The sequence below is a fragment of the Neomonachus schauinslandi genome, chromosome 12 (assembly GCF_002201575.2).
Source record: "Neomonachus schauinslandi chromosome 12, ASM220157v2, whole genome shotgun sequence".
In the NCBI taxonomy this organism is placed as follows: domain Eukaryota; kingdom Metazoa; phylum Chordata; class Mammalia; order Carnivora; family Phocidae; genus Neomonachus; species Neomonachus schauinslandi.
In genome coordinates, this window is record NC_058414.1 from 27,099,168 (window position 1) to 27,123,768 (window position 24,601).

The following is a 24,601-nucleotide window of genomic DNA, read 5'->3' on the forward strand; positions in this document are numbered from 1 at the left end:
TAAAATGCTAACAGGGTAACAATGACCCCAGAAAAATATACACTAAACAAATCAGAAGAGACCTGAAACTGGGGGAAAAGAAAGGGAATGAAAGAAAAAAGAAAAAAGAAAAAAAAGAAAAAGATTAAAAAAAAAAAGGAATATGATCAAATATGATCAGGCTGGTGCATAGATCAGTGCCACACACTAGATTTCGGGCGTATTTTGGTCTGTTAGAAGAAAGTGCCTCCCAAAATTTTAAAGAAAGAAAAACTTATATATGTACAAAAATGCGGGTAAACACAATGAAGGGATGGAATATGACTGTAAAGATGAAAATTATAAAAGATTTTATAAAAGGAATTGATAAGTTGGTTGAAAAAAGAAAGAAGAGGAATTAAAAAAAAAGGGAGAGAATGTGATCAGGCAGGAGACTAGAACAAAGGCATACACTAGAGATTTAAGGTATATTTTGGTCTGTTAGAAGAAACTGTATCCCAAAATTTTAAAGACAGAACAACTTATATATATATACCAAAAATAAGGTTAACTACTATGAAGGGATAGAATATGACTCTAAAAATGAAAAATAAAAAAGATTTTTTAATTTTTATTTATTTGACAAAGAGAGAGACAGCAAGAGAGGGAACACAAGCAGGGAGAGTGGGAGAGGGAGAAGCAGGCTTCCCGTGGAGCAGGGAGCCCAATGTGGGGTTCAATCCCAGGACCCCAGGATCATGACCTGAGCCGAAGGCAGACGCTTAATGACTGAGCCACCCAGGTGCCCCAATAAAAAAGGTTTTTTAAAAAGGGATTGATAAGATGTTGGCTGAAAAAGGGAAAAAGAAAAATTAAAAAAAAAAAAAAAAGAAAAAGAAACTTTAAAAAATTAACTTTGAAAGACTAAAGAATCTTAGGAAAAAAAGCCATGAAGGAAAAACAATTTTAAAACTGAAGACTAAACTAGAAGAGACATATTAGAAAAAATACCCCAAGAGTTTATGCCCTATGTGAAAAAAAAAAGTGAAAATAAAAACAAAAAATAAAAATAAAATAAAGGATTTGACCTGGGTACTTGTAAGAAAGGGGTCTTCCATTTGTGAAAATGATCTAGCCGTTTATTCGCATGCTGTATACTTCTTGTATTTATATTATACTTCAATAAAAAATTAAAAATAATGCAATGTGAAAGAGATAAAAGTGATTCAAAAGAAAGTTGGCTTTAATCTTTGACGCCAGAAGACCACAGTTTGCATGCACATTTTAGTGATACTCCTCTCATAAACGCCTCCAAAGACTTCCTAGGTCCAATGACACTTTGACTCTTCAAAACTTCGAACTTTGGTGATCACTCCTTTATTTTTGTGCTATCTCATTCTGATTTTAATTCTAAACTTCCTCGTCACTCCTTTCTAATCTCCTTTGTGGGTTCTTCTTCCTCCACCAGGTTTTCTATTCTTTTTTTAAAGATTTATTTTATTTATTTGAGAGGGAGAGAGCAAGCGAGCACATGCACAAGCAGGGGGAGGGGCAGAGGAAGAGAATCTCAAGCAGACTCCCTGCTGAGCACAGGGCCCAATGTGGGGCTGGATCTCACAACGCTGAGATCATGACCTGAGATGAAATCAAGAGTCAGATGCTTAATGGACTGTGCCACCCAGGCCTCCTTTTTTTTTAAAAAAAGATTTATTTGTTTGAGAGACAGAGAGAGACAGAGAGAATGCGTGTCTTCCTCCAACAGCCTTTCAAGTTTTGGTGTTTCTGGGCTCCATATTTAGCTATTTTCCCTTTTTAAAACTCAAATTATCTTCTTAGCCAATGATATCATGCCTAAAGATTTCAGCTTTCTCACACACACACACACACACACACACACACACACACACACACACAGTTAATTCTCAAAACTGTATTTCTACCTCAGGTCTCTCTCCTGAAAAAAATAGCCCTTTATATCCAACTGTTGATGAGATCTCTCTACTAAATATCCCACAACCCCCTCTCAGCAAACTTACTTCCTACCCAGCCCTCATTATCTGCAAGAAGTGGCCATATCCTGTTACTTGATAACTAATTTTTCTCTATCTGCTAGCCTAAGAAAAACTTTCTTTGAACGCTCCTACAGTTTTTATATCTTTCCCTTTCTTTTCCCCCTTAACAATTTTATTTCTGGATTAAATAGGCAGTTTTTATTTGGTCTTTATTTGGTCACTATTTGGTCTTTATTTGGTCACTATTCAGTCACTTCTTAATCTCTGACATTCTAATTACTCATTCCTTTAGCAAAACTGCCCTCTCTGTAGCATTGATGTTGTCTATCATTTTATAATATTTTTTATCCTATTTCAAGTGATTATAAATTTTTGTACTAACCTGATTTGCCTTATACTACTCTGTCTGCTCAGTCTCTATTTACACTGATACTCCCTAGACATGCACTGCCACCTAAGTAACGGAATTTTCCAAGCATGTGGATAAAGGGAGAGGCAGAGAGAGAAGGAATAAGAGAGGGGTAGATGGAGGTGGGGGAAGTAGGAGAAAGAGACAGGAGACTCATCCAGGGACAAATAACTACCCAGGGTTCAATAATTCAACTTATTCTGATAACACCCTCTCCCAGCATGCAGATAAATTTTTCAAATAACTATACATAGAAATGAAGAAGTTATAACTGAGAAATACTGAGCATATTTTTATGTGTTCACGAAACCTACTCTGCCTCTTGAGCTCCCTCTTGCTTTTCTTCTCAATCAAGAAATAAAATGGGAATTGTTTTTTAATTCCTTTAGTCAGCAACTTCCAATAAAATGTTGTTACATAACTTCCCCTGCTGAGCAGTTTCTCACATCAGTTCCACACTTCCTTTCCTTTGCTATTGTGATAACACTATTAAATATCCTCATGATCTTGCAGACTCCTGTAATCGCCTTCTTTAATTTCCCTCTGCCTTTCATCTCTCTCTGCTTGAATCAATCCTAAATATTACTCGTGTCATGTCATTCAGCCTGCTCAAATTCCTTCATCTTCTCTGTGCTGTCTTTAGAAGTAACTATAAAATGCCACTGTCTAAGCATTAAAATCCTATGCCAATTTGCCCCAGTTTTATCTTCTTCTGTTCCCCCAACCAACCCGACTAATGTCCACAAACCTATCCCATATGTGCCTGCATCTGTGTTTTTTAAACTAAGCATTTTCCTTGCCTATAATAATGTGTAACTTCTCATTCTCTCATAAAAAATGTTATCAAGCCTCCACATGGAGATTTGGGAATAAATATTTCAATATTCTTATTATCCCATTATCCACGATTTCCTTTCATGACACATGCAGATTTTTTTCCAAAATGCATTTTCAATCATATTGATACTTAGATAATTACATGAGAAAAATTTTCTATATCATGTACGAGGATGAATTACACATAGTTCCACTTCTACCAATGACAATCATCTTGTCTGGACTCTCACACAGATAATGATGATAAACTAGTAATTTCTTTAAAAATTATTTAAAAAAAAGTGGAGATCAGTTAAGAGCAAAGACTAGAGAGTTTTTCACTCAAGGAAATCCCCTAACCCATATGGTGAGGAATGGCTAGAACTCAAGCAGAAAACTATAGACTTACTAGCTTGGAAAGTCAGAGAACAGAGACTTAAAAGTACCAGGGCAGCTGAAATGCAAGAGGAGATACCCAGAAATGGAGGGAGGCACCCTCAACTGCATGTATACATTCTTTCCCAAATCCTTGGCTGACACCTGACTGCATGTGCAAGCAGAGCATAAAAAGCACTGTCTGGAAAGTTGAAAGAGGTTTTTGGCTGCCGCCCATCACAAGAGATTTTTGAGTTTGAGTCCAGACAAGTAAGCTGCTTGCTAGAAAAAAAATCAACTCTCTTTAAAAGATAATCAAGTCCACAGTCTTGAAAACATATGATCCATAATGTCTGGTACACAGTAAAAATTACTAGACATGCAAAGAAATAAGAAAATATGATCTATAGTCAAGAGGGAAAAGCAATCATGTAAACTTACCTTAAGTTGACCCAGATGTTAAAACTAGCACAGAGGGATTTTAAAACAGCTGTTAAAAATATGTTCAAGGGCTTAAAGAAAAATATAGTCAGGATGAATTAAAAATATGGGAAAAGCTCATTAAAGCAATGAAATATAAGCAAAACGGAAGTTTTAGCCCTGCAAAGTACATTATCTGTATTGACCATTACTGGGGTGGGCTTAACAGCATACTGGAGATATCAGAGGAAAGGATTAATAAACTTGAAAATAAATGGATAGAACTTATCCAATTTGAAAAGCAGAGAAAACAAAGACTGAATAAAAATGAGCAAAATCTCAGTGACTTGTGGCATAATGCCATACACACACTAGCTCATGCACATGCGCGTGTGCACACACCAACTCTCAAAGAGAGGAGAGCATGAAACAATATTATCTGAAATAATAATGGCCAAACATTTGCCAAATTTGATGCAAAACATAAGCTTTTGTATCTAAAAATCTCAGTATTTCAAGAAGTATAAATATCATTCTCCCACCACCACCACCACACACAACTGGCACACTATGGAAAAAGTGCTGAAAGCCAAACATGAAGAGAAAATCTTGAAGGATAAAGCGATTCCAAACAGGGTAATGTCAGTATGTAAGAAACCTGAATATACGTCAGAAAGCGATTAGAAGACAATATTTTTGAAATGCTGAAAGAAAACAAAAACAAAAACAAAAAAAACCCTTGTGAACCCAAAATTTTATATCCAGGGACAATACCCCTCAGAAATAAAAATGAAATCAAGGCATTTTCAGATAAATGAAAACTGAGAGGATCTGTTGCCAAAAGATCTGCATCACAAAATGTATATATTCTGGCTTCCCATATAGGTATACGTGTCTGTCTGTATACTTTGCATACATGTAAATATTCTGACCTTCCTCTGGGCTGATTTGCCTTACACATCTCTTTTTAAAGTTCTTCCAGCAGATCAACTGTACTGATTCTTTAAAATAATTCAGTGAGTACACTCAATGTGTTTGTGTATGCTCCTTAGCTTTAATCTACAAGTAGAGGTGGTTGGTTAACATTTAAAATATGCTAATCAAAAATCCTGCCTATAAGGACACTTAGCAGCTGAAGTACCTCAATCAGGGGCGCTCTCAAGAGACAGCTAAACTAAGCCCTTCAGATATTACTAATTATATGCACACCTGAGTGTTAACTAGTGTAAGGGATATCAAACATGATTTTTCACCAGTGAAATGAATGTTATTCTTTATATGTGGTGGCTGAAAATATTTTAGGGTCACTGCTGCCCTTTCATAAACAGAGTATAAGAATCAAGAGACTGTAGCTGTTTCACTACAGAGTATCTAGAGGTCTGTTTTATTTTTTTTTAAGATTTTATTTATTTGAGAGCGCAAGAGAGAGAGCACACGATGGGGCAGGGGAGGGGGGGTCAGAGGGAGAAGCAGACTCCAGTGGAGCAGGGAGACTGATGTGGGGCTGGATCCCAGGACCCTGAGATCAAGACCTGAGCCGAAGGCAGGTGCTTAACCAACTGAGCCACCCAAGCACCCCTAGATGTCTGTTTTATCTTTATCCCATCTTCCTGTAGGATTCTGCCTTCTGACACACACACAAAAAAAAGGTAGCAGATAATATTTTTTTAATTGATCTTCAAGCCTGCATTTTAGTCAATGTTTCATGTGTGACAGAATTCAGTTGAGATTTGCTCTCTTCTCTTCTCTTCGGGATCTGTTTTCTTTATGCTGATCACCTTGTAGTGGGGTCTAGGACATATAGCTTTCACCTACTAATATTTAACTTCAGTCAGTTTTATCCAGCCCATCCCCCAACTCCAGCTCCCTCACCTCACCTGTCTAAAAAAAGAGTAGTTACAAAATCAGTAAGTCTTTGCATATCCTCTGTAAAATACTATATGTAGTAATATTGCTTATATAAATTTATTTCTAAATATATTTATATGTACATTCTAGTTCGGTGGTTACATTAATAAAATTTATGTAAGAACACAACAGAGAATACAGTTTGATATGAAGAATTATTTTTAAGTGCACAATTAAGTGAATGAAGCTGTTCAGAGAATGAATACATAAAGTGAATGATTCAGAGGTTTTAGAGCTCATAAGGATTTTAAAGGTCCGGAGAAATCTTTTCTCTGACTTGGGAAAACTTCATCATATATCACAAATGCTCTTCTTTTACACCAAAGAAAATGCCACAACCTTTCTTTAAAAAAAAAAAAAATGTTCTTTTAAGCATGACTTTTATTGACATGAATGAAATTATCTTACTTCCAAATGGTATCCAACCCTGATGAAGGCACAAAGTGGGTCAAAAGCTCCAGTACCACAGGTCAGAAGGTGTGTCCTATTATAGTGATGCAAAACTCGAACATAATTTGCACATTCACTCTAAAGCAGAAAAACAGAAAGAAGAAATTGGGTAATGTTAAAAAAAAAAAAAAAAAAGTTCAGTCCTTTTTTTGATTTCTGTTTTCCCTAACCCCACAAATCTCATGTTCATGTCTCTTTTGGCTAGAGGAGGCAAGAAACAGTGGAAGAATAGACTGGTTGACCGATGCACATTTTAGCCTCACCACATGAATTACACTTATAATGGGATTGTATCATTTTTCAGGTATTCTAGCACATAACCGGGGAGTAAAAAAAAGTACTGTTCAGAAATTTATTCAAACAAAGATTTGCATGGTGATATGCATGTTCCACTAAGTAATTAAGCTATTCCCAATGCTGTTATTTTTTTTCATGTACATATAAACAAATGAATCACACAAAGTCAGAAAACCAATAATTAGAGAAGGCTTCGCTACCCTTAAAGAAACATATGTAGACTTTAAGGCATTACAGAGTTTTGATGTTTGGAAAAATAAGTCCTATCTTCAAATTCATAAATTCATGCAAAGCACTTTCATAGAGAATTTTCAAATAAATACATAGAAAGCTAACCAAGAGAAATAACATTTTACACCTATTACTATAAGACTGCTGTGTAGGAATCAGCAAAATTTTTTTTTATGAAGGACCAGGGAGTAATATATTTAGTTCGAATGGCCAACTGGTCTCTGTCTCAACAAATTACCTCTGTGAATATGGCATGAAAGCAGTCATAGACAATCCAAAAATGAATGTGTGCAGCTAGCTTCCAATAAAACTTTATTTACAAAAATATATGGCAGGCCACATTTGGCTGAGGGGCTCTAGTCTGCCTACATTGGGATTCAACTAGAACTTTTTTGAGGACAGAATATTTTACACTTCTTCGTATTCCCTGGTTAATTAAACACAGTCCCAAATATATATTATATGCTTAACAAATCTTACTATATAAATCACTAGGTGAGTTTTATGATCAGTATGCTAAATGAAAAATGTTTAAAACTGCTCAAACCAACTTGTCTAAATTAATTCTAGCAAACACCTTCCTGGTAAATTAGGTATTGCTGTTTCATTTAAAATAAATTACAAAATACTAAACTCTTTTAATGCTAAGTGTTACTCTGAAATCAATACATGCAGTAGACAGTAAATATAATGTTTTATAAGGGCAGATTATGACTTTTAAAATCTCTCACAGAACAGTATTGGGTGAAAAAGCCACCAGAACCATCTGACCAGAAGTGATTCAGATTATAGCATTCCCTTGTTCAGAATGAGCAATGTACTACTAACCTGATTATCCAGAGCACGTAGATATATTTTCTTCAATTTCCCACTCACGTAGAATTTATTCTCAGGGTGACCCATACCACTGGAAAAATTTGATCATTCAGGCATGGGGAAAATATTCTATTCTCCTATCACTATAAGCACCTGCTTTTCATCTCATGAAACACTGTCACACCTAGAATGAGCAGATTAGACTACATTTTGGGTCTGCTGCGCTTAGGTTGACACAGCCTAAGCGTGTGTCTGATTAGTCAGCATCATGCTGTGGACTGAGGCAGCAAGACTCACTCCTTGGCTGTGAGCCAGTTGCTACAGAGACTCAGAACTTGGTATAACGTATGTTAGTCTTTTACATGGTATTTTTTTTCTCACTAAAAAAAAAAAAAAAAAGGACGAGTTAACTTTCAAAAGGAGACGTGCATGCCTTCCTCCAAAGCTGTGTCTTGTGTCATCAGAGTGACTCCTAGCACACGAAAGTCCCTTCGTGCGTATTTTCGTGGGCTCGGAAGTGGGTCAGAGCTGCCACTCCTACACAACCTGGTGCCCCGCAGGGAAGTTACGGAGACCGAAGATCGATTCTTCCAGAAGGAAAGACCCTAAACCCAGTGTGGGGTAGCATGCTTACTGCCTTTGCCTTCTCCTTTCTGTTTGTTTTTCTCTCCTTTCGTTTCTTCATTTGGTTCTACTCTACTGATCAAAGAAAAATGAAATCTCACAAAGAATACGCTTAGCTTTCCCTTGAATTAAAAATTTACTTGAAATTTTTTTTTCAAATATGTAGGAAATAAGCATTAGAAGAAATTCATAAATCTGAGTTGATAAATATGTAATAAAACCAAAATCAAGATCTAGAGGCACCTCAGCTCCCTTTACTCTAACTTCACATTGAAATCAACTTATAATGATCTCTGTACAAGGTTTATTTCTGTTTGGATATGTGTATATATATTTTTTTCTTCCTGAATGAACTGCATATACACCTTTGGGAGCAAATAAGAGGTTAGGGAGTCAGTCCCTTGTGACTGACCAGGGATAGAATTGATGAGGTGTTTAATTTACAATGAGTAATACTTACCGCATCTTTTCCTTTCATTATGCATTCTTCTATTTTTAGTGCTGTACTAGGCCAGTGTATCTGAAATAAAAGATAATGTACTATTATGCAAATGCAAATACAAAATTAAACCACACTGAAAAACCATTTCATTTTTGCTGTGTTCCCAACACGTTTTCATTTTGTTCCATTTCCTGAGAAGATAAATCAAGACTTTATCTCCTTTATATCATTATCTGCCTAATGAAGACACTTACATTTGAGCTTTTATTTCATGCGAAAACTTAGTTTTTTTTTAAAAAAAATCTTTCTGAATGCTCCCTCAAGACTCAGCCCTTCAGAGGTCACCCACATTTCCAGCAGCCGTGCTCTGTGCTTAACCTGCCGTGACCTCCGCCGTCCAGTCCTTCCCCTGAACCTGACCATCTTCCCCTCCAAGTCAGGCACCTCCCTGAGTTCCCTTTGCATTTTTACCACTTAGCCCAGAGTTTGGTGTGTGGGGACTCAGTTATGCTGGCTAAATGAGGGATTAAAGGATGTGTGACTCCTATGTCCTGGAGGGACACCCAGACTGCCTCCAGATCTCCACCACATCAAACACGGTCCATCTCTGTACATGTCCCTCCAAGATCAGTAAAAGAGCATTATTGGTATGCATAATCAATGGAGTGGGGTTGGTGTACATATAACCCAGGAGTAGAATTATTGGGTCTTAGGGTAAGTATATATTGAATCTGTTAACACACAGTGCCAGAGTGCTCTCCAGAATGGCCACCCGTTCATACTCCACCAGCAATACCCTGTATCTTCACTGATACTTGAATTAATCAGCTTTCTAATTTTTGTACTAAGCACCTCAGATTCAATACTCAATTAAACCCTTACCACAACTTTTATCAAAGATATATTATTATCTAGGGAGCTCCTTTTAAAAACAAAAAAAAATGTACATTTCTATGTCCAGCCCCAAAACATGGTACATCTATGGATGGGAACCAAGGAATGTGATCCATTTGAGCAAGTATAGCTAATGGTAAGTTGCCCCAAGACCTTAAGCCTCCATATTAATAGTTTATCCCCACATCTGATGGATCAATGATACTTTGAGCCAGGCTGCATCAATATTTCTTTGGTTCTCTTCTTTTTAGGCAATCACCTTCTGTTCTCAAGCTAACATTTTGATGAAGGAGTAGGATGGGCCTCTCAAGAGATTAATATTTCTACAAATAAACTTTTCCTCCTCAGGATGCTCAAAAGTCCCCAGGGGAAGTGTTTAGGTATAGCCTTCTACTACCCAGGGTCAGTGTTTACTGTCATTAGACTATTATTGTTCAGGCTTGTGTTAGTCAGCCAGACTCTTTTCCTATTCACGGCAGTCTGTCCCCTTAAGGCCCCTATTATCTCTCCCTGACTTCTCCCCTCCTTTTACCACCACCATCCCATTCTGTGCTCTGCTAGCCTGAGAAACCATTCTGGGTATCAAACTAAATATTAGATATTGCTGATAAGGAGGTATTTTTTTTTTATTTAGTGAACACGCTCTTTCTTTTTTTAATTAGTGGCCAACACTTACAAATGAGAAATTTTGCATAAAAATCAAGATTTCTGGTTTCTCTAAATGGCCCAGGCACTCTGATTTGCTTCAGACTTTTCTTTTACCTGACTGACCTCTGCAGTCATTTTAGTTTTTGAAAACTGATATATTTATGTTTGAATCCCAAATATGGTCACGATTTAAACTTTTCTTTTTAAAAGCTGTGCCCCATAAAATAACATGTTAGGTATTTATATGCCAGAACTGAAAGAGGCTTATCACTAACCCACACATTATGTAGTCAAATCCAGTCCCTGATACATAAATAATATTGGGAATGTATAAAAGTGGTGTCAAAGGCATTTTATTATGATGATTTTTACGTAAGTACATGTGTTATCATAGGAGTAAGCACTCTATGGTTTGAATTACAGGTATAATATTACTTTGATGTTCTTATTAGTGTAATGGGCCCCCCCAAATTTTCTTACTTACAATATTCAACATCAGGTGTTCAAGCATCAGTACATAAACTTAAAAAAAATCATGTGTTTTCATTTATGTTGCAACACAGAAAAAAGACAGTGTAAGGAAAAATGTAAGAAAACCAACTAAAAAGGCAAAAGCACACACATAAAATCCCAGAATCAATGTTCACGATGGCAGCAGTGAATCCAGCAGTGGATCATATGCGAGTTAGGAAAGACATCACATATCACATATATGATGTGATATCACATATCACATCAATGTTAGGTTCAGATGCAGCCCTGCATCAGCTTCAGCAGAGTCGCTAATACCATTAGAGGGTAAGCATCCTAGAAGTGAGGCTGTAGAATTTATAAACTTCACTGATCCATTATTTTGGAAAAGATTTTTGCATATGGGGTGAGATTTTTTTTTTTTCAGATGATTTCTAAGACTCATTTTTACTTGAGATTCAATTTGTTTTTGGAATTATGATTTTACTGTGGATGCAAAATTATTTAAAAGGATATGCTAGAACATGTGCATATGTATAGACATGTATAGGGACTGTATATATACATAGCATATATTACATATACACAAGTAAATACAAATACAAATTTATTTTAGGATCATCTATCATTGGAAAGATTTTCATGATGAATTAAGTTATCAGCACTGATAAATCAGAGAATATCTCAATTGTAATTTCGAATTTTGCTTTATATTCTTAACACAATTTAGGAGATACAGGGCTCTTCTTCTTAAACTGTATTTTCACAATTTCAAAGTAAAACTCAACCAATTCTTTAGAAAAATATACCAAGTTCAGCTTCTCAACATTGAAATAATATCCAGACCAGTAAAACCACCTCAACATACTATATCCTGTATTCCCCTAACTGACTGCTTCATAACAATTATTTCTAGGAATATTTGAATACATTGTTTAGGGGGCAATTCTCTACAGAATTTCTACACATCTTCTGACAGATTCTGTTCCCCATTATCTTTTCAAACAAGCTTGAAAGTAGAAATGGAACTTCCCTCCAGGGAAAATGAAAGACTAGTTTCCTGACCAGGATAATAAAGTGAATGTTTCCCTCTAGACAAAGGCTGAAAAGTTTGCTAACATACCTACTAAAATTTTCCTGTTTGCTAAGCTTGAGGTTCATCAGGCATAACACACACACACTGTGTGTGCAGCATCTACCTGGGATGCTATGTACCACCCCCTGTGGGACTTATGGGGGCAAAGCAATTGCTGGAAACATGACGGCCATGCTATATGCTATGATGTGGCTAGTAGAGTCCTTTGTCTCTGAACCATGAGTCTCATGTCTTCTGGCAGCATCTAGGAAACGGTGACATGCTAACTTGCTATCTTACAAGTGAGGTAAAATCTTAGACCCTTTACAGTTTTGACACCAACACAAGATAATATATTCTGTGATAGTGAATATGATAAATGGCTTTTCTAAGGATTGTCAGAATCTGTAATGTTTTTAGCAGCAAAAGTAATAATATCAGTTGTTCTTGGAAAGAAAAAGTCATTCTCTCAGGCACATCTTACGAAGTGTTTCACAACAAAACCTTTCCTGGTATCTTTTTAAATATTTCCCCTCCTTTGATCTTCTATATTGTTCTTCTTACTGTCTCTACTTAGGATTATATTATGATTTGTGTACTTAACTTTAGCTTTCCTATTAATCTGTAAGTTAGAGAGAGCAAGGCAATGTCTTATTTCTGTATCCCTACTAATGCACAATCCCAATGGGGCATAATGCCTTAGTGCGGTTACTCCTTATTCAGTGTCTATTGATTGACTTGTATCAATCAATACACCTTTATCACATTCTTTGTAAAGTCCATCCACAGTAAAATTTGAGAGATAAGCTTCACTGATGTGAAACTGCTGTAAATAGTGGCAAAGGAACGAGACAAGTAACCATATTCAGTTTAATCAGGGAGAAATTCTGTAGGATGTTAACAAAAATCTAGGCTTTGAAAGCCTGGTGGGATTTCTGAAGACAGACAGAGGGTCTCAACCAGATCACTTTGAAAGGATGGGAGAGATGCAGAAGATTAAATTATGAACACTTACTACTCTAGAGTCTAATACATAGCAGCTCTCCAAAGAACCATGTCATTATAGATTTACTCAGTTTTGTTGTTGTTTTCGTTTGGTTTTTTAACAACACTTAACAGGCTCAGGATGGCATTCAAATGTTCGTTCATGTGAAAAAAGATGAAAGAGCAAGACCTCATGAAAATGGAGTTATTTTAAAGCCATCACGTACAACTATCCTGCCAAGATAGCAAGGGAAATTATTCTCTTCATTTGTTGTGAAAGTCAGGATGTATTCTGGTTCTGCTCCAGAGTTTAGCATCAACAAATACCCATCAAATTAAGCTATTTGTTCTGCACAAAATATTTTTAAAAGGCAGTTAAACAACAGGGTGTAACGCTACTTCCAAATTTTCTGTTCCAAAAAGGTATAAAAAGCAAAAGGTTAAATACACATCATTTCATCATAATACTCCTATAATACAATTTAATTGTTCCAATGCACATTTCCGGGCAATTTACTATTCTTGCATATCTCAAAGGAGAAAAATAAAATAAAATAGAAATTAAATTACAAAGCCATTTTTTCTGGACTCCCCAGTGAGTCTCATAATTATGCTATGATAAAGGATTTAACAACTTACTGTTACAAGATGTTATAACACTGAGAGATTTGGGGAAGTGAAAACAAATCCAAGAAAAAGAAATAATTTAACTGTCCAAAAAAAGATTTCCATTTATAAATAAATAAATAAATAAATAAATAAATAAATAATCAATCCAGTAAATCTCTCTTCATGGAATATATTTAACTACCTTAGACACTATTATAATTTCAACTACTATATTCTCTTTCTAACTCTATTATTCTAATAAAAATGTTTATTTATGTTTTAGTTTTACTTTCTACATTTTACATCTACATACAGTACCAGTGTCCATTAGTGTATATTTAAACTATTTGTCCTATAAATATCATGAAAATATATTTTGAGTATAACACATTAGGAGAGTCCTAATGGTTTATAAATGGTAGTCTTTAACCTAACATATAATCATTTCGTGTTTATGCTTTTATACCTAATTATAATGACTGTCATTATTCACGTAGTTTATATGCCAGAATTATAATCTTTTGAACTATAAACAAGATTTGTATTTGAAATGTTTATATGCCAAAGAATTTGAACTAGGACAATATTATTACTACAAGAACATTATTGGCCTGATGCATGCCCTTTTTAATGCATGAAATTTTCTCAACTGCTAACATTAATGTGAAATACCATCTGCTATTTATAAGCAAATTATATTTTAATGACTTTTTCCACTCAGTAAAAAAATTAAATTCTAAAATACAAGAATTTCTTTTACTTTTGATGCAATAAAGTTGAATAAATGGGAAAAATATAAATACTTTCAAAACAGAAATGTCTGAAAGAGCGGTATGTACAGATATCCAAATTAACTAGTGTAATGTTAGCCTAAAATAATAATGGAGAGAGTAATTTTAGGAAAAAAGCCTGATTTAGAAACTTAGAGAAAAACTATGGATGACTGGTAAATTCAAAGTTTATTACTAATATGGGATAGTCTATGAAGTCCCATAAAATATGGGACTTAAATAAATATACCTTTTGATTTCTTTGGGAAATGGAAAAAGAGAGAAGAATATTTTATACTTCAAACTAGTACTGCTATCTATCTCCCAGGGAGAATTTTTGCCTTGTTTTTCGGGAAATGCCAATAACCCTCACATAAGCACAGATGGCAAGGCACTATAAAGACTGGCCACAGCCAAGCCAATCTCTTACCATGGCTGAATACTGGAGTCAGTGGGGCTCTCAATCTTTGCCATAAGTAAACAAGTGGGGAACAGCTCCTTCTTATACTAGTCAGTAGTTTTCTCCATTCCTATCATCAACAACTAACTATTCCACTAGTTCTTCACCATTACTAAATAAAATGCGGTCATGCTAAGGGAATAAGAACCAAGGGGAAAGAAACACCACCTAACAAAAGGTAGGGCTAATGGTAGAGTGAAGACCAGCTGGGAGACATGAAGTCCACACCAAAGCAGTCATCTGCTTCTCAGTGCGGTGACACAGGGAAAGAGCATAGGATTCTCAGACAGAAAGGCCTGGTTTTCAATTCCACCTACTACTTACTGGCTTCATGGCTCCATTTTGCTCTTCCTTCCATTTATCCAACATACTACTGCTAAAGTAATCATGCTAATTACAATTCTAGTTACAGTATGCACATATTCAGAATCTCCCACCAGCCCATGCATTGCCTCGATTAAGTTTCAATAGCACGGCAGTCAATATTCTCCATGATCTGGTCCCAACCACATTTCCATCCTTAACTCACTCTGTACCCTGTTCACACCACTCACATTCCCCACACTCTACCTGTCTACTTCAGATATTAGTCATTATTTTAAACTGCTCTAAAATTTCTGTTCTTTCCTCTACTCATTCTGTTCCCATCACCAATCTGTACAAATTGAAATTTCAAGTATCATTAAAAGTCCAAGTCAAATTATATCTCCTCCAGGAACCCCCACCTACCAGCTTTCAGATTCTTTCTTAGCATTGTAGACATTTATCAGTTTTATTTTAATTGCGCTGTATATGGCAAATGTGTATGCATGTATCTTCTCCATTATATTACAGGTATTTTAGGGTACAGGCTGTTTCGTTCATTTCTTCATTCTTCATATCTCCATGTATGTTTCTAAAATCTAGTTCAATAGCCCTAAAAATACATAGGACTCTTTCATCTTACTTAGATATGGCAGTACGTTACAACTGTGTGCTGATTCCATGTCTAGTTTAGACAGTAATCATGGTAGGAAGTATGTAGATGGCACTTACTACGTTCTAGGGACCATTCTAGGCATTTAATAACTCAATGAAATCTCTCAGAAAAGCTGTGAGGTAAGTACTATGGTCCCCTCTCTCTCACAGACAAGACAACTGAGGAACAGGGATGTGGAGTAAGTTGCCGAAGATCACTCATCTCCTAAGTGGCAGACCAGACATGGGAGTCCATGCAGTCTGGCTATGTATTCTGTGTTATTCTGGGTTCTTTGTTATTATATTCTGCTACTTTTTAAGAAACATTGTACTATTTATGAATTAAGACAGTTAAAATGAAGTAAAAACTAAAATTAATATGTTGGCTATTTTTATTTTCAAAAAAACTTAACTGTGGTCCGCTGAACCTCATTCTAGAAATAAAACATTGATCAGAAAAAATAAGGGCACACTTTCAATCAACAAAGAAACACAAACACATATACCATATCTAACACTTCCTTAGTGGTAAATTTAAATAAATGTGATAAATGCAAATGAGGAAATAAATTTTTCTCATGGAATATAAAAAATAGTACAAAATGTTTTCAATAATTCCTAGATGTTATATGAAGAAATTTACCTTTTGTAATATCAAGAGGGATTTTTATTTTTGATTATTACTAGTTTTAGTTTACTAATGAATATTATCATTACTCATCATTTTGAAAGGATATACATTATTAAAATGTTTTAAAGTCACATGAAAAGTTTTTTTTTAATCCTGTTTTAAAAGACTGAATTACAGGGGCGCCTGGGTGGCTCAGTTGGTTAAGCCACTGCCTTCAGCTCAGGTCATGATCCTGGAGTCCGGGGATCGAGTCCCGCATCGGGCTCCCTGCTCGGCGGGGAGTCTGCTTCTCCCTCTGACTCTCCCCCTCTCATGTGCTTTCTCTCTCTCATTCTCTCTCTCTCAAATAAATAAATAAAATCTTTTAAAAAAAAAAAAGACTGAATTACTAAATAATTGTGTAAATACTGTGTTGGCTTTTCAATGCTAAGAAAATACCAGCATGCCATCAAAAGGAATGAAATCTTGCCATTTGCAATGACGTGGATGGAACTGGAGGGTATTACACTGAGCGAAATAAGTCAGTCAGAGAAAGACATGTATCATATGATCTCACTGATATGAGGAATTCTTAATCTCGGGAAACAAACGGGGGGTTGCTGGGGGGGGGGGGGGGGGGGGGGATGGGGTGGCGGAGTGATAGACATTGGGGAGGGTATGTGCTATGGTGAGTGCTGTGAATTGTGTAAGACTGATGAATCATTGATCTGTACCTCTGAAACAAATAATACATTATTTGTTAAAAAAAAAAAAAGAAGAAGATAGCAGGAAGGGAAGAATGAAGGGGGAGAAATCGGAGGGGGAGACGAACCATGAGAGACGATGGACTCTGAGAAACTGAGGGTTCTACAGGGGAGGGGGGTGGGGGGATGGGTTAGCCTGGTGATGGGTAATAAAGAGGGCACGTACTGCATGGAGCACTGGGTGTTATATGCAAACAATGAATCATGGAACACTACATCAAAAACTAATAATGTAATGTATGGTGATTAACATAACATAATAAAATAAAATTTAAAAAAAAAAAGAAAATACCAGCATGTTTTGTAGCTATTTCTTTTTTTCCCCTTTCCTGAGCATATTTTTGATATACCTAACATATTCAGAGTTTTTTCTTTTTTTTTTTTTTTTTTTAGGATTTTATTTATTTGACAGAGAGAGACACAGCGAGAGAGGGAACACAAGCAGGGGCAGTGGGAGAGGGAGAAGCAGGCTTCCCAGTGAGCAGGGAGCCCGATCCGATGCGGGGCTTGATCCCAGGACCCTGGGATCATGACCTGAGCCGAAGGCAGACGCTTAACGACGGAGCCACCCAGGCGCCTCTATTCAGAGTTTTCTATGAATTCTATGAATTTCTATGAACTCAAAAAAACTTACCTCATTAATTTTCCATGTATCTATTTAAATCCTCTTAGACTTAAGTCCAATTAAATTATACCAGTGATTAAACTTTTTAAAAATCTCTGCATCACATAAAAATAAAATTTAATTCTGCTAAGTGTAAAGCTGCTAACCTGAAAATTTAATAACAACATAATAAACTGTCATTATCTCTTCTGGCTACATCTTGACTTTACAAGAGGTATAACGAATTGGGGTGGAAGGTGTGAGGAGAAACATATACATTCCTTTTCAAATTATCTAGATTGGAAGTGCTTCCTCAATACAAAACTGTAATTTTATTTTTTATTATTTTTTAACATTTTATTTATTTATTTGACAGAGACAGCGAGAGAGGGAACACAAGCAGGGGGAGTGGGAGAGGGAGAAGCAGGCTTCCCGCTGAGCAGTGAGCCCGATGTGGGGCTCGATCCCAGGACCCTGGGATCATGACCTGAGCCTAAGGCAGACGCTTAATGACTGAGCCCCACAAAACTGTGATTTTAAAATTAAGTAGTAAATAAAAGAAAATTTAATGAGGAATGTTTTAACAGATGAAAAACAAAAGCCAATTTAAACATGATGAGCCCTGAATTTCCATGGTTAGAGCCCTATCCCAATTTAGAGACTATGGGATTTTATCACAAACAAATAAATGCTTTTTAAAAGTGAGATACAGATCCAGGCTGTATCTACAGGAATTCAAGTGAAAAGTGTCTGCCAGGATGCTTTGTCTTTCCCTTTCCACATTTTCTATTCATACTAATGTCTTGATCTTGTCATATTATGATCAGAAAATTGCAAAATGTTTTAATTTTTTCACTCAAATAATGTCTTCCTCCAACTTAGTCCAACTTTTTTTTTTTTTTTTACACACCAAAGGCTTTAGAGAAAGATAAAAAGGAAAAACAAATTTTATTTCTCAGAAAGTTCCAGGTGAAATCAGAGTTTAATCTAAGAAGTCTCACATTATCTGTGGATTTTAGAGATCTTGAAGGCACCAATTTGTAGAAGCTACCCTCTTGTGGCAGGTGTGGGTTTCTCATAAAATAAAATAAAAACATAAAACAAATGGAATTACAAAATTGAAATTTTCACAGTGAATAGAACGATTTAACATCTGGATTGATTTTTCTGAGTGTAAGTCAAAGGTCTTTTATGAATGTAATACAGATGCAACAGAGCAGAATTTCAGTGCAAAAGACTATTATTACATAGTCTGGGACATTCTATGAGCTAAATAATTCATAAAGCAAAACCAGTATCTAAAAAGACTAATATATAGAGTAAGTCTGTTAAATGGTAAGTTCTTATCTATTTCAAAATTGCAGTCTTACCTGTGTGTACTCATAAAAGTTCTGATTATTATACATAAAATGATTATTTGGCATCACATATAGGACCACTATTTCCTAAGGCTAACAGGGACACATAATGCTTTGGTATTTCACAATCTTGGATGCACATTACAATCACCTGGGGGGGGTGGTTTAAGATCCCCACTTCAGTCCAGGGGAGGGAAGGAGCGCATCATGGCACAGATATTATTTACAAGGTCCTCAGGTGTTATTAATGTGCAGCCAAAATAAAAACTACTGCCACACTGTAAAACAGGATCCTATCTTGTTTGCCAGTGGGGAAGTGTGTAGGTGGTTGGTGGGGGTAGGGGTGGGGGCAGAAGGCAGACAAAATTAACCTAAAAGAAATTAGAGAATAATTAATTTCAAAGTGTTTCTGGCAATAAGTACAATGAGAATTGCAAGAGAGCAGACAATGAAGAGAACATATTTATTGGATGATGTTAGGATTCACAATAGACACAGTTTCATTCTTTCATTATCTGTGTTGAGTGCCTACAACTTCAAACATGAATATAACACAGTACTTATTCTAAAGGGAGCTATCTTATAAAGTAGACTGGCAAGTAAACAGCCAATTTAATATGAGAATCAAAAATCAGACCAAAGATTAAGAAAGGGCTGGGGGAACCTTCTCCCAATCTAGTTTAGAAGAGAAAGGAAGTAGCTTTAAAAAAAAAAAAAAAAAAAAGTGGGTATGTTTGAAGGCCAGTCCAGGGGAGTAGAGTGTGTAACAATAAGGACATATTAAAGAGCAAACAGAAGTGCTCAACATCACTCATCGTCATCATGCCACAATGAATATAATCTCACAACTGTTAAAATGGCTGTTACCAAAAAATCAAAATATAAATGTTGGTGAAGATGTGGAGAAGAGGAAACCCTTCTGCAGTGCTGGTGGAAATGTCAACTGATATAGTCACTATGGAAAACGGTAGGGAAATTCCTCAAAACACTAAACCTAGAATGACCATATGATCTAGCAAGTCCACTTCTAGTTGTATATCCAAAGGAAATCAATAGAGAATCTCAAAGAGCTATCTGCATTCTCATGTAGCATTATTCACAAGAGCCAAGAAATAAAACCAACTTAAGCGTCTGTCAATGGATGAATGGATAAAGAAGATGTGGTGTACATATATACAGCGGAATATTATTTGGCCATGAGATAAAAGGAAATCCTGTCATTTGCAACAACATGGATGGACCCTGGGAGCATTATGCTGAGTGAAATAAGTCAGACAAAAAAAAGACAAATACTGTGTGGTATCACTTCTATGTAGAATCTAAAAAAGTCAAATTCATAGAAACAGAGAGTAGAATAGTGGTTGCCAGAAAGGGAGGTGGAGGGATGGAGATGGGAAGATGTTAATCAAAGGGTATAAACTCCCAGTTATAATAAGTTCTGGGGACCTAACATACAGCATGATGATGATGATGAATACTGTATCACATACAAAAGTTGTTAAGACAGTAAATCTTAAATGTTCTCACTACAAAAAAAGAAATGGTAACCACGTGACATGATGGATATGGTGGCAATCATTTTGCAATATATAAATTTATCCAATCAACATGTTATACACCTTAAACTTACACAATGCTATATGTCATTATAGCTCAATAAAGCTGGAAAAAGTGACAACAGAAGTGATCTGTTAGCAATGTGTTGATGTAGACAAGTGGAGATGAGACGAAGAAGGTAGATGAAAGTAGAACATAAGGATCTGTAACTTTGCAAAAATGAGAAATTTCAGTTAATTTTTACTAAAATTTTTTAGAATGTTTTATAAGATGAAAATTATGGAGCAAAAGTTGTTAACTATGGCCTGAAAAAAGAATTCAGGAAACCCACCAGCTTCGATTGAAAAAAATCACATCATTATTTATTTGCATAATCTCCAACTAAAATTTAGCACCTCTATCATATAAATGCAAGAAATAAATTACAGTAGTATTAATATCCATGGCTTAATAACCAAGAGAAATGCCTGATATTTTATTTTATTCTTTTAAAGATTTATTTATTTTAGAGAGAAAGAGAGCTTGCACGCATGTATGGGAGGAGGGGCAGAGAGAGAGAATCTCTAGCAGACTCCCCAGTGAGCGTGGAGCCCATCACAGGGCTCAGTCTAATGATCCCGAGATCATTACGGGAGCTGAAGCCAAGAGTTGGACACTTAACCGACTGAGTTACCCAGGAGCCCCAAGAAATAATAGATGTCTTAATATTACTTTAGAGTTGTTACAGGTATCTCAAAATATTATTAACATTCATTGTTACTTTGAAATTACAGTACTGAAAAGAGCAGTTGCTAGGTCTTATTATTTAATATACTAATTAAGAAGCTACATGTTTTCATACTATGAATTATTATTCTTGTAGTGTGACAGCTTTATTTCAATAGATTCATAATTAGATGACTTTTTTCCATATTTTATTTAGTAATCCTACATAATGATTTAATACATTTAAGGGTCCATGGACTTCACCAGACTGCCAAATAGAGCCATGACACACAAAAAAATTTAAGACACCCTATACAAAACTATATTTGTTGCTGAATTTACAGAAAGAGAGGCAATGAATATAGAAAAGATAAAAGATAACCAATCCTTAAGAAAAGTCAACAGGGTGGGATACAGAGCATGGGTAGAAAGAATGGCACTTTGTGAAAGGATAAAGAGCCCCCACCCCCCCCCAACACACACACACACACACACACACACACTGTAACAGGAGGGAGGGAGAAAAGTCACACAGAAGTAGTAGGCTTGGTGATAGGAGAGAGAGGATCCACCTGTTTGATAGTTTCTATTTTCTACTAAAGTTAAAAATTAAGATTAGTCATCTTCCCTGAGGAGATCATCAGGGCTAATCCATTCTGAAACATCCCTACAGAATGACTGTAGGCCCCATGGGCAGCATGGACACTCCCTCACCCCAAGAGATCAGCCATCAGTAGCTGGACTCATATCCTCATAAAGCTCTGTGCAGCTCGCAATCTGACTCCGCCCTTCCAAACCATTCAAACATTTCCATTAAATCATCTCAAATGCCGGCTCTGTCCTTAGCAAAATCCACTGTAACTGCCACCTCTTTTTCCAGTGTTCCTTGACCTTCCTGCTTTAATTAAACCCAGCTTGTCCCCTGAAACTTTTGTGAGAAACGGTGGTGGCTTTTTTATTCTAAACCCACATGTTAAGAAAGATATTTTAAGTGATTCTTCTTGCCTGTTTCTAATTAATTTTCACTCTAAATTCATCTACCCCATAATAATTTAAAACAAAATAGTAAACGTAAATCCCTTGCTGCTCTGAAGCTCATGTGATCACAACCATACCACCTGCTATCCCTCCTGGTGGTCATCCACCATCATCCTTTGTCACGCACTCCTCAGTAACGGAAAGATTCTTTCCACCTAGATTACTGCCTTTCTCTTCATAAGGATGAATCATCAGCTATCACCCTAGCCAACTGGTGCCCTACCCTCTGATCTTTCAATGATCTGCCCTTGAAATCAACCTCAGCCACACACTGTGATGTTGCTTCTCTAGCCCTCCACAGTCCACTATGCAAGCCACTAGCCACAACTGGCTATTGAGCCTTGAAATATGGCTAGTGGGAATTTTGTGTATGTGGCTTATCAAGTCTATCACTTCCCAGAAAATCTTTTCTTGACCCCCCCCCTTATCTAATCCCAGCAACCCCTTTATGTTCGCCTCCCTAACCAGCTTTATTTTTCTCCATAACACTTATCACTATCTGCTATTATAGTATGGTATTTTTTTAAGTCAGTATTTTCTAATCTTTTACAAAGTATTATGTCCTGCTTCTGAAATAAATATTGGGTTATGAAAATTACAATCAAATAAGTAAAATTAAAAATAAATAAAAATGTTATTGTAGTCGCCAAGACAGTGAGGTATTGGGTGGGGATAAACAAATGAATCAACAGAAGACTGCTGAAAAATATGTGGATGCAACAGACCAACGGAAGAAGGTTTGGAAGGTGTGTGCATCACCAGGAACTCAAACACTGCTGGAGGGAATGGAACTTTGTATAACTACTTTCTTCTTTGGGGAAGTTTTAGGCATTATCTTGTATACGTGAACACTGACTGTAATTAACCTATAAGCAGCAATATCCAGAATATATGCTTTGGAGGCATTCTTTCAGGAATGTGTATTAGGAGATAGTTACTATAGTAATCACAGAAACATCAATAAAGCAAAATCCTGGGTTCTATCCAATTGTCCTTTGATAGGTAATGGGTAAACTATGCTATATTCGTATGATGGAATGTATTACACACCGGTCAAAGTGACGAATAAGAGCTTATACATAGCTTCTAATGTGTGCAAAGCATACTTCTTGGTCCCTTACTTACATTAACTCAGTTCTGTCCTCAGAGAAGACTAACATATTCCCTTTTACAAATGAGGAAACAGGCATAAAGGGGTTAAGGAATTTGCCAAGTGTTGCAAATGCAAAGCCAGAATTTGAACCTAGGAGTCTAATTCGTGGCCCTAATTCACTACTCCATTCTACAACAAAGGGACTATAACAATAAGGAAGATGACTAACTCTAAAAAATAATATTGGATAAAACAAAAGAACAACAAAAATAATCCCAGAAGACTGCAATATACTATTGTACATCATTTTTACAAAGCTCAAAACAAGTAACTCTAAATAATATACTATATAGGAAAACATTTATTATAATAGGTTTTAAAATAAAAACAAAAAACAGACATAAAATACAGGGTAGTAATCACTTATGTAGCAGGAGGCATGAGGAGGGAAAGACGGGGAGGTAAAGATAGCTGCATCTAAAGTGGGATTGGTGATATTCTCGTTCTTGAGTTGGGTGGGGGGGGTTCACTGGTATTGATTTTATTATTATGCTTTCTAACATGTTTACATTATTTATATTCTTCTGTGTATCAGATACTACATTTCAAAAAATATTAAAAGCTAAGATATAAATACAATATGAGAAAATAGAGACAATGGGCTTTGGCTACTCTCAAGGTACCTGATCTTAAGGGAAAAAGGAGGGAGTTGGGATCATATGAATATATACTTTAGGGGAAATTTTTCTATGGTGGGGTCTGGATCTTGCTCATAGAATGATGGACTAGACTTGTTGGTTTGACCCCAGCAATCCTGCCTCCCAAGGGGTATCTGGTAATGTCCAGAGACTTTTAGATTGTCATGACTGGGGAGATGCATTCTGCTGACATCTATTACCTAGAAGCCAGACGCCAGCTAAGCCAGGGACCCAGTCTACCATGCACAGGACACCTCCCTCCCCAACTTAGACCTATTCATAATGTCAATAGTACTGATGATGAGAAACCCAGAGACAGATAAAGCAAAGCAGGAGAGATTAAAAATATAGTAACAGGCATCAAAAAAAAAAAAAAAATCGAGGGAACAAGGTACAGAAAAGATGGGAGGAAACTGGCCCAGAGGCAGACACACTGCCTCTTCAGAGCCTGGAAAGCACTGAGGCACCTTCATTCTCAAGTCCACTCCTTTAAACAGAAGGTGCATGAAGTAGACCTCGCTTTAATTCTGTTACTGAAAACAAACACA

The 24,601-nt window shown here is 36.2% G+C and overlaps 1 protein-coding gene across 1 annotated transcript in view; it reads right to left on the reverse strand.

The window, feature by feature from the left end:
* Nucleotides 1–24,601, reverse strand: part of SEMA3E (semaphorin 3E) — a 243,878-nt gene that overhangs the window by 77,757 nt on the left and 141,520 nt on the right. Inside the window, exons 3-4 of the mRNA XM_021689557.2 lie at nt 8,777–8,836; nt 6,307–6,426 (exon numbers count right to left, since the gene is read on the reverse strand). Of these exons, the coding sequence (XP_021545232.2) occupies nt 6,307–6,426; nt 8,777–8,836 (180 nt within the window). The remainder of the gene's footprint in view (nt 1–6,306; nt 6,427–8,776; nt 8,837–24,601) is intronic.